At 35.0% G+C, this 19,152-nt stretch overlaps 1 protein-coding gene across 10 annotated transcripts in view; it reads left to right on the forward strand.

The window, feature by feature from the left end:
* Positions 1-19,152, forward strand: part of ORC5 (origin recognition complex subunit 5) — an 84,236-nt gene that overhangs the window by 24,235 nt on the left and 40,849 nt on the right. For all 10 annotated transcript variants that reach the window (XR_007723972.1, XR_007723973.1, XM_050782714.1 and 7 more), the window contains exons 9-11: positions 12,401-12,453; positions 14,118-14,230; positions 15,722-15,769. Coding sequence is in view for 8 of the 10 variants with exons in the window: in XM_050782714.1 (XP_050638671.1) it covers positions 12,401-12,453; positions 14,118-14,230; positions 15,722-15,769 (214 nt within the window). In the remaining 2 variants the exon portion in view is untranslated. The remainder of the gene's footprint in view (positions 1-12,400; positions 12,454-14,117; positions 14,231-15,721; positions 15,770-19,152) is intronic.

A 19,152-nucleotide genomic window follows, 5' to 3' on the forward strand; every position in this document is an offset into this window, starting at 1 on the left:
GATTATGGCATTTAGTGGTTTGTTGACCCTTCTGTGTGGTCCACACATCAGGTACAAGGTTTGTTCCTTAAAATTCATCTAGCTTCAATGTATAAGGCTTCAGGAACAGAGTAGTTCCCCTTTTTAGAAATTTTATAGAAGAAAGTTGGATTGGGGGATCCTAGAAGAATTTAGAATCTAGTCTAGGCTACAGGTTGATTATAAAAACTCAAATACGATGCGTAAAGCTACAAACTAATAACAGGTGCATTATAGGTTTTTTTTTTTTTAAGAAACATAACCTTTTCTCTCTATGTTGATCACATAGGTATCTCAGATTTTAAAACCTCTTGAGTCTAGGAAGTCAAACCAAGGTCGACTTAAGATTTTATTTAATATCTACAATCTTTAGGTTCTTGGGCTTGCCAGGAAGTGGCATTTTTTACTCACTCACTGTAAGACTGGGAATCCTTGAAACCAGGCAATTCTGTGCACATTTTCTAATATGATATGACAGTCAAAGTCTTGGTAATATAACCAGTGTTTCCAATTACATCCTGTTATAAAGAGAGAGCAAATTCTTATTGAACTTAGTAAATAAACATATTTTCAAGGAGAAAAAAAAGTCCCCATAAATAGTTTTTGAATTTTAGAGGGATGAAATAGGGAGAAAAAGCAGATGCTTCACCTTGGTTCACAAAATATACTTTACTAAATTGCTAATTCGCAGTTTCCTAAAACTATACAGGTAGCTTAAGAGAAAATTTTCTCAAATCTGGAAAACAAAAACAAAAAACTGATAAAGTTTCAAATAAAAATCATAAAAACATCCTCATCAGTTATTCAGTCTCGTGTAATTAATTTTTTCTGTTTGATCTTGATTAGCAGTTTCATGAACCCATCATTTCTTCATTAGAGTTCCCATAGATTTTTATTTAGTCCATTGATCTTTAAGTTACTAGAAACTTGTATTTAAGAGTACTTGTTAGAATCTTTTTTTATGAATCTGATTGCAAATGATTTTAGATAAAAATCAGAACAATAACTGTAGGCTGACAGAAACTTAAAATAGCCATGGTTAAAAATTTGATGAAAGTTTACCATAATCAGAAATTGACAGGGAAATTTGATTATTTTTTGCAGCATACATATAATCACCACAATTATGACTTGATGATACATTAGATCTCTAAGTTTTATATAATTTTAGAACACTGAATTAATCACATACCTATAAATATAACTAAAAGAAGATCCAGTATTACTTATCATTTGGCAATGCTTCTTACACAATTTACAAAATAAATTTAATCATTTAATATCTTTACAATGTGGCTTTCCAGGGGCCTAGCTAGAAAATCCAAAAGTTAGTTCTAGGTCAAAAATGTTTAAGTTAGAATTTTGATACTGGGGAGGTCTATCAAAGATGCGAAAAGGTTTAAAACACCTGGTCAAAACAGGATCACAGGTCACTGTAAAATAGTAGTCATTCATTTAACCAGAATGATAATCAAAGGACTTCAAAAGCAATATAGAAAGTTACCTGGATTTAAAAAACATTAACCCTTTCAAAGCTATTTTCCTAAGTAATAAAAAATAAAAAGCTAGTAAGAACACAGAAAGTTATCTTGATAAAATGCAAAATATTTGTTTCTTGGGCCAGTTACCAAAAAAGTAGAGAAAAACCTCTTGCAATGTGATTGCTTCTCCTTATGGGAAGCCCATTTAGATAACCTGGAAGTTGAATCCAGCAAAAACAGTATTTGAATGTAATCAGACACAGGAAGAATGTGTGGTCAAGGTTATGAGAACACACCATGAGTGTAAACAAGAAAACTAGTACCTTGAGCAGGGAAATACATGGCTTTTAGTAACAGCATGGGAACTTTCCTGGTTACATGGAATAATTCAGACACATTCAGAAAAGCCAATTGTACAGAATCAAGTTATACTGGAGGAAAACATTGCTTTTGTAGGCCATGAAGACAAATATTTTAGAATTAAGACTGTAACAGCAGAGTTATAATCAGAGGAAAAAAGTTACAGGAGCTGATGAAAAAGTTAAAGGAGAGCGTTATCACCTCAGTCAAGATTAAAGGTGTACTTTTTCAAGGGGAGAAAGAGTTGAAAGCAGTGATGTATGCAGTAAGATGCAGCAAACATTAAACTTCTGAGATATAAATCTGAGGAGCTTTAAGAGGAAAACTCTACCTCAAGAAATGAAATTACCATCCTAAGTGAAGAAGACAGCTTTACAAATGTGAAACTAGAAAATTAAGTGAAGACTGTGAAACAGGAAAAAAAAATTTTTTTTTTCTAATGTAGTGGACCAAATTTTTAGTTTTGTATTGAGGATTGAGGGATATATTTATCTCAAACTTTAATCTTTGGAAAGACTTACAAATAATTCCCTTCTAATTACAGCCAACTTGATCATACGCAAATTTGTTTAATAAATCTACCCGTCACAAACCTTATAATGATTTACATAAACTGTCCATGACATGCTTAGATCTTTAGTTATTTTCTTATACTTTTAAATAACTACATTTAGGACAAAATATTTACCACACAAAATTATTTCTCAAATTTATCCTTTTTTTTGACTGGGTGTGATGCTTCACACGTGTAATTCCAGCACTTTGGGAGGCCAAGGCAGGAGAATTGCTTGAGCATGAGAGTTCAAGACCAGCCTGGGCAACATGGTGAGACCCTGTCTCTTAAAAAAAAAAAATTCACTTTTCTTTTTAACCTTCTTTTACCTAAAATACATATTTATACCCTTAACTTTACACATCTGTGTCTCCTACTTACTGGTTCCTTTCTATCATGTTTCTATTTTCTTAAATTTAAATTTTAAAATAACCTTAAATAACCTTCAGAATTTAGACAAAATTATTCTTTTTTCTCAATAAGGAACACTTTTTTTTGGCTTTTTAAGAATTCTCATTACAAACACATCTTACGTTTTGGGATACACTTTGTGTACAGAATTATATATGTTAATTAGAATTGTTAAGGTAACTTTTAGTAACCTTATTAATAAATGGTGCTAGGAAATCTGGCTAGCTATATGCAGAAAAACAGAAACTAGACCCCTTCATACACCTTATACAAAAATTAAGATGAAGTGAAGACTTAAATGTAAAACCCAAAACCATAGGCAATACCATTCAGACATAGGCGTGGGCAAAAGAAGAAAACCTAGGCAATACCATTCAGACATAGGTGTGGGCAGAGACTTCATGACTAAAACACCAAAAGCAATTGCAACAAAAGCCAAAATTGACAAATAGGATCTAATCAAACTTAATAGCTTCTACACAGTAAGAGAAACTATCATCAGAATGAACAAGCAACCTACGGAATGGGAGAAAATGTTTGCAAGCTACCCCTCTGGCCAAGGTCTAATACCAGAATCCACAAGGAACTTTAACAAACTTACAAGAAAAAAACAACCACATCAAAAAGTGGGCGAAGGATATGAACAGACACTTCTCAAAAGAAGACATTTATGTGGCTAACAAACAGATGAAAAAAGCCAATGGCACATGTGTACCTACGTAACAAACCTGCACGTTCTGCACATTTATCCTAGAACATAAAGTAAAATTTAAAAAAATAATTCTCATTAAAAACATATCCTATTTTGGGGGGTATACTTTGTGTAGAGAATTATATATGTTTATTAGAATTGTTAAGGTTACTTTTAGTAACCTCAGTTTCTAGTAAAAACCTAGGAAGCAAGAAACTTTGTCACATATCAGTTTTTTATAGATGAGAACAATTTTATAATTTTATAAATATGTGTCTGTATAACCTTTTATGTGTAGTGATAATCCCAAATATAGTCCTTTTATAGACATTAAGAAGCCAAGAGCAAACTTATGTTTAGTAATTTATATTTCAGTATTTTATTTGGAAGCGATTCAGACATTTAATGAGTGTTATTTAATTCAACTATTTATAAATGTTTATGCCACCTACATTCATCTAATTTATTTATTTTTAACAATTATAAGTAGATTTCTTATGAAAACTGAGGCATTAGCCAAGGCTAGTCATTAGTTCAAGCTATTTCCATGTTAATCATTTTTATAGGCTATGAATATCAGGTATTCACCTAAGTGAGAACCTTAAAGTTAAAGTTGTGGGTATTTTGCTGATTACTTTGGAGATACAGCTGTTTTTATTAAACCAACAATATTAAATTAGTCTTATTTATCAAAGAGTTACACAAACAAAGATTGTTCTGTTTTTAGGCTGAGTTTATAGTTTTGTACTTTTGTGTCAAACCCTTACACCTTATTAAAACCTCTTGTCTAGTGGAGACAAATATAAAACTACCTGGCCCATAAATTCCGGCAAAAATTTATGCTGACAGTTCTGAAGACATTTCTATTTTTATTTTATCAACAAGTTTAAAACCAGCTTGCTTATTTATTTTTATATTTTAAAAAGTATTGAACTACTGTACATAAAAAATAAAATCCTAAGCTCCCTAACCAACTAAATGGACTCCCGGGCGAAGGGGACCCCACAGAAACCTGAAAAACTCTATTCCTGGCCTTGAGGGAAAGGGAGGCTAGACACATCCATTATAGCCCCTCCCTTTTGGAGCTTAGGCACAACTGACCATCATTAACATTAAAGCAGAGAGATCCTAAGAGTGACAAAACAGACTCTGTGTAAATAAGAAACTAAATTCCAACTGGACTCTGATACAGAATCACATGACAGACAGCAGACAATAAAGGAAATCAAAGTATTTTACCCCAAAATATTTCTTTGACTTATTTTGAAATGGCCCTGTAAAGCCTTTAATGCAGCCAGGCTTTCCCTTTCTATGCCTTTCCTAGATAACTAGCTTATTTATTAAAGGTTCATTTAAGTCACATGTCATTTGGTTTAATTACTGTATATTTTAACAGTTTTCATTATTATTTAAGCCAATCTGAATAGAACTCCCTAAGGGATTTCTGGACAACTGTGCCAGATTTTACCATGTAGACACAACATAAAACACAACACGTGTATACACGTATAAACACAAACACATATACACACCAGTTTGTAAAAAGATAGTTGGATCCAAACTATATTTCTGATAAAAGTGGGACCTGTTCTCATGACTAAACTGTATTTGTCCCAGTAGGCAATCTTACGAAGACTGGACCAACATTTTGGATAAAGCAGTTTCCATAGCAGTCTGATTTTTAAAAACACTTCTTTTTATCTTTTTTTCAGTTTCAGACGAGTTTAGTGTTACACATTCCAATGTTTTTATTTTTTAGATAGGACTAACTGAATTATATAAGAAAAAAATCTCCAAGTATCCTAGAATTAGTAACAAGTCTGTCTTTTGTTTATTGGTCTCATTTGCTTGACTAGTTGGTGCAGATGGGGAAGTGTTTTAGCGGGGTGTTTTGGTTGGTTTGTTTCAGCTTTTTCTAGTCCCTGCGTGACAGACGAAGCCATTTTTATGCCAGATAGAGAAATGTTGTATTATTGCTCTGAGCTCAAGATTTTGACCTCTTTGATCTGAGAGACTGACTCTTATAAACATTTGTCTCTTTTCTTTTAGAACTATCAACTCTTTAATTAACTGTTCCGTCACTCAAAGCAATTGTTAGTAAGGCAAACCTAAATTTACATTTCCAGAAAATGTCTAGGTTGTCAGTTGCCATGGAGCTGATGTAATTTGTAAAACAATAATTTGAAAGCACTCTAAAACTTTTCCCCCTTTTGTTTCTATCCTGGCTTGAATGCCATAGCAGCAAGTTTATCTCAATACCAGCAGAAAAAGTTATTAGATTCAAAGTAGGCAGGAAAAAAACAGAGAAGTAGAGAAATTAGAATGCTCTGCATATTTTAATTCTTTCGTTGGTTACAGTTTTTTAAATAAGTTTAAATAGTTCAAATAATGGCTATTGTGCTCCAAATTTTCCTTCATGTCGTGGCAAATCCATTTGGGCCTGCAGCAACCTCAATTCTTTTCTTCCCAGAAGAAAGAATTCTACCAAGAAACATAAGGCAGAAGGAGAGACTGAGGCAAGTTTTAGAGCAGGAGTGCAAGTTTATTATATAGCTTTAGAGCAGGAACAAAAGGAAGTACACTTGTAAGAAAGCCAAGCAGGCGACTTGAAAGATAAGTGCCCCATTGACCTTTGACTTAGAGTTTTACATGTTGGCTTACTTCTGGGTTCCTGCAACCCTTCTCTAATTCTTCCCTTGTGATGGGCTGTCCATGTGCGCAGTGGCCTGCTAGCCCTTGGGAGGTGAGCATGTGCAGTGTGTTTACTGGCCTTGTACACATGCTCACTGGAGGTGTTCTTCCCTTACCAGTGGAATGTCCCTGGAAGGTCGTATAGTAGTTAAACGCCTCTATTTTGCCTCGTACTGCACATACCTGAGCTTACCTACACAACTCCTGAGATCTTACTGGAAAGCCTCTGATCACCAGTTTCAGGTGTTTCTATCTATTGGGAGAGACTGCCTTTGCATGGTGCCAGCTGTGACCAATTATTAGAGATACAGTGTGACAATAGCCTGCCCATCACCCTAGGGTCGCCTGACATTCCTGATGCGGTAGGGGGAGCCTTCTCCTGTCCTGCTTATGCCTGACTAGCTACCTTCTGTAACAATTTGCCCATCAGTTAAAAAATATGCCCAAGAATAGTCCATAATATGGCTGGCTGGAATCCCCAAAGGAAGATTGTTTTGGCATGCCTTTAGAATTTGAGGATCCCATTTTGTTTCTTATTAATCACTCAAGAACAAAGAAAATCCTATAAATCTTGTCAGGGAATATTAAGCATTTGGACTAGTGTTTGATGGTGGTGACCATTGTAGTGGCTTTTAATTAGCCATCATGTGCCTACCATTTAGAATGTCTTGTCAGGGAATATTAAGCATTTGGACTAGTGTTTGATGGTGGTGACCATTGTAGTGGCTTTTAATTAGCCATCATGTGCCTACCATTTAGAATGTTTATTTTGCTTCTTGTAGATTCTTAGAAATAAGCAAGGGAAAGGAGCTAAATTATTTACAGATGTATGTTACCAAACCAAAATGAAACCAAGATAAGAGTAGTCACAAAAATTTTAAACCCAGGTATGCAGATTAAACAAAATACTAAATTAGGCATGCAGAACCAGAAGTGAATTCACCAGAAAAGACATACCTCACAGAACACAAATTTTATAATAACCAGAGTATTCAAACCAGAAGGACACTTGTCCTTGTTCCAGAAAGGGATTGCCAGAAAAGGCAAAAAGTTGTTATTATCCCAAGAGGATTGTAAGGCCCTTTATTAAGGTGGCCTTAATCAGATCCTGAATGAATTCAGGAGCTTCCATCAAAAAGCAGGAGGCTCACCAGGGCAGAAAAGGTGAGCCGCGGAAGCCCAAGGCTCAGAGGGCTCAAGTGAGTACTATTTACCAGTTCTTAGAATTGCTGAGTCCTTTTGAAGGTGATCTTGCTGCAAGTCCCACTTTTGACTCGAGATATGTCAACCTAAATAACAGAGAGGGACTCTAAAAGAAAATGATTTATCTGTTTGAGAATGGGCATTGCAGTGGGAATGCACATGTTGTAGTAAACTCTGCATCTTCCGGGAGGTAAAGGGAGACAAAGGTTTTTAAAGGAAGAATGAGGAGAATTACATAATTATTTTGAGATAATTATTCTTGGCTACAAGGATCAATAACAAAGGTGGTACCAGTTCGGAGTTTGACAGGCAGTTGCTGGGCAAACATCCTCACAGGATTTTTGTATAAGGTTATGATGGCCTTTGTGCAAGATTATGGTTTTTTTCAGTTTTTTGCGATAGTTGTTTTATCAAGCATTATCCATGAGAACCCTTTCTTCGTGGCCTTCCCTGGCTCTATTTGTTGGGGGTTTTAGCACACGTGACTCCATTATGTTACACAATTTGTAACAAAGCTTTTTTTAAAAAAAAACCTGGAAAGCTATAGGAAAGTCAGTACTAGCTTTGCCATATTTATGCTAGATATTTAAATGATATAATGAAAATTTGATTATAAAATAAATAGATGAGCCATTATAAATCGACATATTTCTGTTATTGAAATTTCTTAGTAGAGAAACAGCTCAGGAGAGACATGGTGGCACATAGTGTGTGAGAAGAACGTGATTTTGACTTCCAGCTCAGCCATTGTCTGCTATATATGATCTTAACAAGTCCTAAGACCTCTAGGCCTTGACTTCCTCCTGTAAAAGTCCTTACAAGATTTAGATAATATATCTGAAAATTATTGTGAATATTAAAGTGTCTTATTAGATATTAGATTAAGCCTAGATTACAAATTAATATAGGAAACCTAAAAACATGAACACTATCTGCTTTTCTTTCTAGTCAATTTTTTTTTTTTACAGTTTTTTTCTCATGAATGCCGTATTCTATCACTAAATACTTTTCCTTAATAATTTTATTTGATTTCAGTTTAATTAGCTGATTAGCCTATAATTCAGGTAAAAATTTAATAGTTTCTTTCTTAATTAGCAGAAATACTACAAAGATACTATTATTCCTTTTCCCTTTTCAATAACAAAAATTCATTTAACGAGAGTTTTTGGAAATCATAGAGTGGAAAAGCTTGTGATCTTCTAGATGTAGGAAAACTTGTTTGCTTGTTAAAATGATTCTTACATAATAGTGAAAGGACTTCTAGTCCCATAGGATAATTATGGCCACTTTATTTCTGTCCGCAATATCAATAAAGAGAGCCAATAGAACCACCCGTAACTCTTGCCTGCTGTATTAATAGGAGTTAGAGATTGCTGTATATATCAGTAGTGAAGTGATCAACTGAAACCAGCAGGGCCGGCTCTGGAGCTCATGCTGAAGTGAAAAGTCAAACAAAGACTGAAAGGAAAAGAGAAGATTGTTGGTACAGGGGATGGGTTGACTAGTAGGGGTGAAATAAAAATGAAATCGCTTGAAGAAACAGAGTTCAACCCTGAGTGAGAAAGTATTGAACAGTTCTGAGGCTGGAAGGATTAGAGAGCACTGGCTACTGGAGAATCAAAGTGACATTTTGTTTTTCGTTTTTTTGAGACAGGGTTCCACTCTCTCGCCCAGACAGGAGTGCGGTGGCAAGATCACAGCTCATTACAGCCTCAACCTCTCTGGGTCCAGGTGATCCTACCACCTGAGCCTCCTGAGTAGCTGGGACTATAGGCATGCGCTACCACACCTAATTTTTTGTATTTTTTTTTGTTTTAAGAGTATGTGGGACCAGAGTTAGCATGGTAGTCTTGGGAAAGTACTGTTTTGAGGGGAGACAAGTAGTTGATTCAGAAGAGTGTGATACTCCTTTGAGAGTTGGTAATGAAGGAAAAGAATGGAAAGAAAGGATAGAAATTGATTCCTCTTGTCCCCCAAATAAAAAAGAAATAAAATCAGAAGCTAATCCCTCCTTTTCATAATAGCACCATATATTAAAGAAACTTGACTTCATTATTTTTCCAGAAGGGAGCACTTTGGAATTAAGTAATCTTGCCACCCCACAACCTTACCCCTGCATTCATAAAATCACCTGTTATTACTGACCAAGCCAAACATTAGGCATTTCAAAATGAAGAAAAGACAACATGGAAAAGCCATGTAAAGGTATTATTTAGGAAGAAACAGAAAACGTGAATAAAACAGTTTAGTTGATGAAAATTTCCCCCTTAACACCCAAAACAAAGCAGAGGAAGACTGCAATACGACACCTTGACTTGATTTAGGTTTGTTTAAAAAGCATTTTCAGGTATGGAAAGCATACTTTAATTTTGAAATTCAGTAACTTAGAATAAATGGACAAAGAACAGGGGGATGTGAAATAAAAGTTGATCAAACTCAGGAGCAAAGTTCAGGCAATAGTAGTTATCTCAGAAATGAAAATGAAAAAATAAGATATCCAAAGGAAACTACATTCAACTGAGAATATAATAAGGGACATTGAGGAGAAGACTGAAAATAACCAAGAGAACAAAACTAAAAAAAGAGGTCAAAATAATCAGGTAGGGTGTGACAAATATGATAGACAAATAAGATTTAACATATTTAATTAGAGTTCCTGAAGACAGAAAACAACGATGGATTGGAATTAAGATCTAAAATTATAATCCAAGAAAACGTTCCAGAAATAGAAAACCTAGCTTTACACATCAAAACAGTTTATTTTCCCAATTAATCCAGAATGATCAATTCTGAAACTGTACTAGTATATTGTACTGAATAAATTATCAGAAATTTAGTGATTTAAGACAACACATTGTTACTGTCTTACAGTTTTGTATGTCAGAAGTCTAAAATGGGTCCACAGGGCTTTCCTTCTGGAGGCTCTCAAGGAGAATCTGTTTCTTTGCCTTCTCTAACTTCTAGAGGCTGCCTTCATTCCCTGGCTTGTAGTTCCATTCTCCATCTTCTAAGCTAGCAGCGTAGCATTTTCTCTTATGTCTGACTTGTCTTCCTCTTAGAAGGATCCTTGTGACTATATTGGGCATATCTGGATAATGCAGTGTAATGTCTACCTGAAGATCCTTAACTCAGTGACATCTGCTAAGTCCCTTTTACCCCATAAGAACGTATTCACACGTTCTAGGGATTTGGACTTTGATATCTTTGGAGGCAGGGCCATTATTCAGCCTACCACAGAGACTTCTTGGAAAGCATTTAGACTTTAAAAATAACAGAAAAAAATCTCTGAGCTTTCAGGCAAAAAAATGTAAGTCCCTTACAAATGAAAGTCAGTCAGTGAAAAAGCAAGACAACAAATACATCAACAATTTCAAGAAACTCAAGGAGAAAGGAAGTGTAAGCCAAATAATTTCATGTTCAGTCAACCTGTCATTCAACTATCAAGGCTAGAGAAAAACAATATTGAATATGGAAGAACTCAGAGAACACTACTCATAAGGCATTTCTTAGGACAACCTTGATGTGAAAGAGATGACTGGAGAAACGAACAAAAGGATTGATAATGAACATTGAATTTAATTAAGTTTAGCTCCAAACTAAAATTAAGGTGGAAATAAGAGTAGAAGAATAGTATGTAAATATTATGTATTCTGACAAGGTAGGATTATTACAACTTTAAAAAAATGGGAAAAGAAGGAAAAGAGAAAGGGGAAAATAAAATAAAGTTGTTGATTGCTATACCCGTAAGAGATGAATATCAAAGAATACTTCAAAAGCTAAAACTACTGTTTTTAAAGTATACTCAAAGAAGGCCCACACTCATCCTTATCTCTTCCAACCTGTTCTTCATGCAGATTTTGGATATTTAATTGTTCAAATCTGGCATTATTTTTAAATTAGTCCTGTAAATTAGCTCATTTTTGAGAGTTCTGTGAGAGTTTTAGAGTTGGTGAGCACCTTTGCATCAAACTGCCTTATTTTTTTTATGAGTAAACAATTCATTTTTTCGAAGTCATGCAGCTAAAACTGTCCTAGGGCATTCTTTACTCATTATACTATAGTGTGTTGCCTTATAAAAATTTGTCATGTCGTAATCACTTCATATTCTTAATAGTGTTTTGGTTGTTTAGCAGTTTTTATTGTAAGTAAGGCCAGGATGGAGCAATTAAAATACCTTGAACTCTGCAAGCATCCTACAAGGATTCGACTCATAGCTCCAGTATTGACTGGCTAAATGTCCTTGGGTGACTTAACCTTTGAGCCTCAGTTTTCTGGTGTGATACCTACTTTGAGGGATTCCTATAGAGTTTAGAAATAGTATATGACAATTGTATCTAATATGGTAACTAGAACATTGGGAGTTTTACTGAATAGTAGGTGGTAGTATTTATTGTTTTTTTTTTGGTTTTTTTTGTTGTTGTTGTTGTTGTTTTTTAAGTCAGAGGCTCACCCTCACCCAGGCTGGAGTGCAGTGGCACAATCTCAGCTCACTGCAACGTCCACCTCCCAGGTTCAAGTGATTCTCGTGCCTCAGCCACCCAAGTAGCTGGGAATACAGGCATGCACCACCATACCCAGCTAATTTTTGTATTTTTAGTAGAGATGGGGTTTCAGCATGTTGCCTAGGCTGGACTTGAACTCCTGGCCTCATGTGATGCTCCTGCCTTGGACTTCCAAAGTGCTAGGATTACAGGCATGAGCCACCACACCCAGCTTGGGTGAAATTTTTTGATAGCTACAACAGTGATCATAGTAAAAGAGATTATTAAATAGTTAATATCTATTAACTATTGCTTTATAAATTTATGGCATTCTAATATATACATTAAATTATTTTATACAGGTACAAACATGTTTATTGCATGTAAATATTTTTATTTTCTATTTTGTTAATAAATTAAAAAATTTAGTTTTTCTAGGGCTCTGTTTTAAGTACAGCATATTGATTTTATATATTTTTAATTCATTTTTGCTCTTCTATTTTTTTTTCAGTTCCCAATGGGAAAAGCTACAGAAAGATGACACAGATCCCGGGCAACTGAAAGGTATCAAAGGAAGTATTGAGACAGTTACCAGAGATACTTCTTTAGCCAATTATCAAGATACTAAGTTAATACTAAAGAGCATTTAGTCAGGAAACAATGTTATAAAAGAGAATTTACTTTTCAAGCTATAATGCTATTTTGATTAATGAATTTTCTTTAACTGAAGCTCTAATTTAATGGAAGGAAATAAAGTTTGAATACCAGCTTTCTATTTTCTAAATATTGGATTATATCATGAAAATCAAGCAGTTTCTATTGCTTTAAATGCTTTTATTAAAGCAATCTAATTATATGACAGTTTTATCTCATGTTTATATTTCATGAGTTTTGTGGAATAAAATGTAATTTTATGTTAATCGGTTTAGGGTATGCACTTTGGTGGTTATGTTTTGAAAGCTTTGTGCTTTTGTTTTCTTTAAGAAAACTGCTACTTTGGATTCATGCCACATATTAAATAGAACTAATTTTACTTTAAAAAATAAGCAAATATTGAAAATGTTATTTTTTTAAAAATGTCAGTGGCTGATGGTTGAAGAAAATGGTGTGAAATAGTGATGTTAAGATGTTGCTTTGTGTTTTTTTGGTTGTTATATGCTCCAGATGCTTTACAAGTGACTTCTAGTTGTATGTTTTTAGGAAAAGGGATAGATGCCAGAGTTAGAACAAATCTGTAGTAATTGATTTGCACTACTTTCTGTCTGTTTGACCTTGAACCCAGCTCAATTTTTGATTTGTAAAATGGGAAGAATATTTAGCATTGTTACTGCGAAGATTCAAAGTGATGCTTAAGTAAAGCACCTAACACAGTGTCTGACACATAGTAGATTTTCAGGAAATATCAGATTTCTTCCCTTCCCTTAAGAATCAGTGCTACTTGACTGACCCTACTGTTTTATTTATCCATTCATCAGTTATTTCCTATGTGCAAGGCAGTATAGGAATACAAAAAAACATTAGACAAATAGGTTGTCATATAGGAATACAAATAGTTTGTCATATAGGAATACAAAAAAAATTAGACAAATAGCTCCTTCAACAAATAGTTTTGTTTACTAAGGGGTATGGTTTATGTACAGGTTAAGCATTCTGAATCCAAAACTTCCAAATAGAAAATGCTCCAAAATTTTCTGAGTGCTGACATGAGCTCAGAGGAAATGCTCGTTTTCTTTGATTTTTTAGAATTTAGGGATGTTCAACTGGTATATACAAGTATTCTAACATCTGAAAAAAATCCAAAACACTTCTGGTCCCAGGCATTTCGGATAAAGTATACTCAACCTGTACAGTTAACTGTTAATATAAGGCATCACGTTATGTGGGAATACTCAAAGTAGGAATTCATAGTTAGAAATACGTTTTTCTATTGATGTGGTAGGGGGACATCAGGGGTTTAAGGGAGAGCGTGGCCTTGAAGGGAAGAATGAGTAGGATTTAGACTTCAGAATGAGAAGAATCAAGCAAAAATAATAGATTGAGTAAAGCCTGTCATTAATGATAATGTTAATCACCACCACGACCATCATTATCATGACACTTTTTAAGATAAGGAAATAGGTCATTTTGACTAGAGAATACCATATGGAAATCAAAAGTTAAGTGAGAAGAGATACTTAAAACCCAATGGTAGCCTGATAAGTACTTCATCAAAGTGTTTTGTTATATAGGCCTCTCAGCGCATACTCATGTGGAACTTCCATATTACTCTAAGTTCATTCTAATTGCTGCATACCTTGCTTCATACAATCCAGCAAGAACTGACAAGAGGTTTTTTCTTAAGGTAATAATAACATACTTTTTTTCACTTTATTTTTTAAGATCCCAGGAATATTTTGAAATTTCTTAACACTTGTAAATTTCTAAGGGGAAGAGATTAGAATAAGATTGCCAAATACATATTTAGGACTCATTCTTTAAAGGGTTTACATTAATGTCACAATCTGAAATTTGAGAAAAGGTAGGCAGTTTCATAGAAAAGAGGAAATCAGATATACTTTAGGTAATAATTCAGATTTTAAAAATACATAGAGTTTTGTTTAAAGTGTGGAGGATGTTTTAAAACTCTCACTATAGTGAATTATTATCCAGCACACTGAAGGAGCCTCTCCTGTACATTCATTAGTTAGAGAAATCCCAGTTTAGAGTTGTTGTTTTTTTCTTCTTCTTCACCCACTATGTTCTTGTCACTTTAGCCTTTTTCTTTCCTCAAAACATTCTAATCTCTTTCCTACCTTAAGGTCTTTGTCTGTATGTTCTGTCTTTCTAGAAAGCTTCTTCTCTACTCCTTATTCTTCAGGCTTCAGTTTAAATGTTGCCTTCTCAAAGCAGTTCTCCCTGTACAACCTATCTTAAAATAGGTCCTCTTTATTGTTTCCTATGTTTGCTTTCTTCTTTGGACTTACAACAATTTTTATTTATTTATTTATTTATTTATTTATCATGTCTTGTGCTACTCTCCAGAACTTTTATTTTTTATTTTTTTGAGAACGAGTCTCACTCTGTCACCTAGGCCTGAGTGCAGTGATGTGATCTTGGCTCACTACAGCCTCCGCCTCCCGGCTCCAGTGATTCTCGTGCCTCAGCCTCCCAAGTAGCTAAGATTACAGGTGTGCGCCACCACACCTGGCTAAGTTTTATGTTTTTGGTAGAGACAGGGTTTTGCTATGTTGGCCAGGCAGGTCCCAAATTCCTGGCCTCAAGTCATCCTCCCACCCCGGCCTCCCAAAGTGCTAGGATTACAGGTGTGTGCCACTGTACCTGGCCCTCTTTAGTTTCTAGAGGGCAAGGACCACATCTATTGTTTTCTCCCACTATTGAATCGTGACTGCCTTACTAAAATGCTCTCCATCAGTGTTTATTATGTGAATTGTGCCTTACTAAAATGCTCTCTGTCAGCGTTTTTTATCTGAATTGCCAGACTTGTTTATGGGATGAATAAAAATCCATATCTCTTTGGAAATTTCACTTTTATAGCAATGTATATGCTGTACTAAATCAATATAATAAGTTCTTTTAGGAAATGTCGTTATTTTATTTTAGAAATTCTTTTTTTTACATGCAAAAGTAATCTTACATCCAATCCAAGTCTAAATGAAATTGGCCTAAAATATGTTGAAGTCTAATATATATACAAGGTGATAAGAAGAATAATTATTTAGAAACCTAAGATATATAGATTAGTATTATGTGTGCCATGTTTTAAATAAATAATGTTTTCTGGTTTTGTGGAATACTATCTTTTCAACTTAAAATTTATTTTCCTTAATTGCAGCATCATGGAAAAATCAAGAAAACCAACTTTCTAAAAAAACACGAAAAGGTATTTATATTTTAATTTCTCTAATGGAAGAAACTTAAGAAATGAAGATAATATAGGGAATAGATACATCTGTAATTGTATTTGTCATTTGAATATAGGAACTTATTTGTGTTGATATGGTACCGTTATACTGTAACGGTACAGTATATGTACCGTTTTTGTACATATACTGTACAAAACAGTATATGTACTGTTATGTTGAATACAGTGTTTGAAGGCACATTTTAGTGAGCTGGTGCTGGAGATTAAAACTGAGTTGACAAAGTTTTTTTAGTGTTTTAGTAGATGAAGCAGTTTACCCTGGATTATTTAGTTAAATACAGCCAATTGAATACAGGCATTTTCCTCTTTTCTTTCCCCTTTGAAGCACCCATGACAATGACATTGAAGAAATAAAAAAGGTAAACTCATAAATACTAAGCAGATGAGAGATCCCCGGAAATTGGAATTGCATGGTAGGTAGATATTGAGGTGACTAAGCAGATTGGAGAAAACGCTAAAACCTAAGCCTCAAACTTAGCTGATTTGGCCTTAGGAATCTGGAAAAAGTTTAGGGATTAGAAGCACTAAGTACTTTTGAAGGGGGGGTCAGGCAAGGTTGAAACTGGTGAAAGCAGCATTTAGACCATTCAGATCATTTCTTCCACTTTGTATGTCCAAACCACTGTTGCTTCTCTTGTCAGAAAATGGAGAATTTTGAACTATAAACTCTGCACTATAGAAACTGCAAATTTTGTTTCCCTTATTCTTAGAGGCAGTTTTGCTCAATTCCAGGACTTCCTGACTCCAGAGCCTATGATGATGTTTACCACTGTTCTTGAACTCCTACAACAGACAAATGGTTAACCTTTAGAATTTTTATTATTTATCCGTTTTTGAGGCAGGATCTCACTCTGTCACCCATGCTGCAGTGCAGTGGCGTGATCATAGCTCACTGCAGCCTCAACCTCCTGGGCTTAAGTGATCCTCCTATCTCAGCCTCCCTAGTAGCTGGGACTACAGGCACACACCACCATGCCTGGCTAATTTTTGTAGAGACAGGGTTTCACCCAAGACTCATCTAAGCCCAGGAGTTCGAGGCTGGTCTCAAATGATCCACTCCTCTCAGCCTTCCAAACTCCTGGGATTACAGGCATGAGCTACCATGTCTGACCTAATGTCTCGAATTTTTAAAGACTCATTACAAACCAATAAGAAAAAGACAAAAATTCAATAGCAAAATGGATAAATGATACAATAAGGAACCTGAATGTCTAATAATCATGACATGATTATCAGCCTTATTCACTAATGAGAGAAAAAGTTAAAACAACAGTGAGATATTTCATTCTCTTGGTTTGACAAAACTAAAAAAGTCTGTGATTTCAAGTGCTGGTGATAATGTAGAAGAGTGAGAGTCTGCGTATTCTGCAGGTTGACAATATCTGCTGAAGTTAATATGTTAATATTAGGATAGACTGGTTATGCTTGTAGTAAAAAGCAAACCTCGCCCAGGCACAGTGGCTCATGCCTGTAATCCCAGCAGTTTGGGAGGCCAAGGCGGGTGGATCACGAGGTCAGGAGATCGAGACCATCCTGGCTAACATGGTGAAACCCCATCTCTACTAAAAATACAAAAACAAAAATTAGCCGGGCATGATGGCGGGCGCCTGTAGTCCCAGCTGCTCGGGAGGCTGAGGCGGGAGAATGGCATGAACCTGCGAGGCGTAGCTTGCAGTGAGCTGAGATCACGCCACTGCACTCCAGCCTGGGCGACAGAGCGAGACTCTGTCTCAAACAAACAAACAAAACCCCCAAACCCATGGTGGCTTTATACAACAGAAGTTTTTATGTTGCTTACAGCATAACTGAATATGAATTGAGTAGCCCTCTTTCATCTTACAGTGATATGAAGTGAAACATTTTGGCTTCTGAAGTTGCCACTAAAGGGAAGGAAGGTGCAAGACCAGGCTTGGAAGTAGCTTACATCACTTCTATTCATATTTCATTGGCCCAGCAGAACCCAGTTACATGACCTCTATCTAACTGCACAAGAGACTGAGAAATGGAGTCTTCTTGTGTGTCAGAGAAGAAACAGTGTTGGCAAACACTGACTCTGCCTTGTACTTTAATCCAGCAGTCCTACTTAGAGAAACACACATTTGCACAAGGAGAAATGTACAGGATTATCAGGCACAGGATTATTTGTAATAATAATGAATCTTTTTTAAGTAGTCGTAAAATGGAATTCTGTAAGGTAATTTAAAAATGAACTAGAGCTACATGTATCTATATGGATAAATCTCAGAAAGCAATTGGTAGAGAGGTATGTTCAAAATGATATCATTTATATAAAATTTTAAACCATGCAAACAATGCTATATATTGTTTGTGGATACATATGCAGTAGTATAAAACCTTCATGAGAATACATCAAATTCTAGATAGTGGAATTTTTCTAGAGAAGGAAAGGGAGAATAGGATGGGAGAGGGTTCAAGGAAGCTTCAGCTTATCTGTAATGTGATCTAATGTTTTATTTCTCTGCATGTATTGCGCAGTATATTTGATAAAATTGAGTGGTGAGTCCATTGGTATTCATTATATTCACTTCTGTACACTTTTATATATTTGAAATATTTAATAACAAAAGCATACAAAATTTAAGACCTGGAAAATAATTTCTAACTGAGGTTAAAAACTTCATTGTATAATTCTGAGTAGGTATTCTTCTTTACATTCATTCTTATTTTAAATAAATAGTTACTCCCATGCATGTAAATATAGTTTCCAATTTTATTTGCCATTGCTAATATAAAGTACTTAACTGTGGCTGGGTGCACAGGCGCACGCCTGTAATTCTAGCACTTTGGGAGGCTAAGGTGTGCGGATTACTTCAGGTCAGGAGTTCGAGACTAGCCTGTCCTACGTGGCAAAACTAAATATACAAAAGTTAGCCATGTGTGGTAGTGCATGCCTGTAATCCCAGCTACTTGGGTGGCTGAGGTATGAGAATCACTTGAACCTGGGAGGTGGAGTTTTCAGTGAGCCAAGATCATGTCACCGTACTCCAGCCTGGGTGACAGAGTGAGGCTCTGTCTCAAAAAAGGAAATAAATATTTATTGACTATTAAAATTATCTGCTAATAGAATGGAACTTGAGCATTGTCTCATTTCTGATGACATGAATTATACTATATGAGTTCATATACAAGTATGAACATTTTACAATCTTGAAAAATTTTTTTTAATTCTACATTGTTTTAGGCTGATAGCTCATTTGCTTTATAAAGTATTTTATTAGTTTTCTAAGTTAAGCTACGACTTACTGTAATTGATCCTTTTAGAGCTACTAATGTTGAACAAATAAATTTTCCTGGCAGTGGTACAAAGAGGGATTGTGAGA

This window comes from Macaca thibetana, chromosome 3 (assembly GCF_024542745.1).
Source record: "Macaca thibetana thibetana isolate TM-01 chromosome 3, ASM2454274v1, whole genome shotgun sequence".
In the NCBI taxonomy this organism is placed as follows: domain Eukaryota; kingdom Metazoa; phylum Chordata; class Mammalia; order Primates; family Cercopithecidae; genus Macaca; species Macaca thibetana.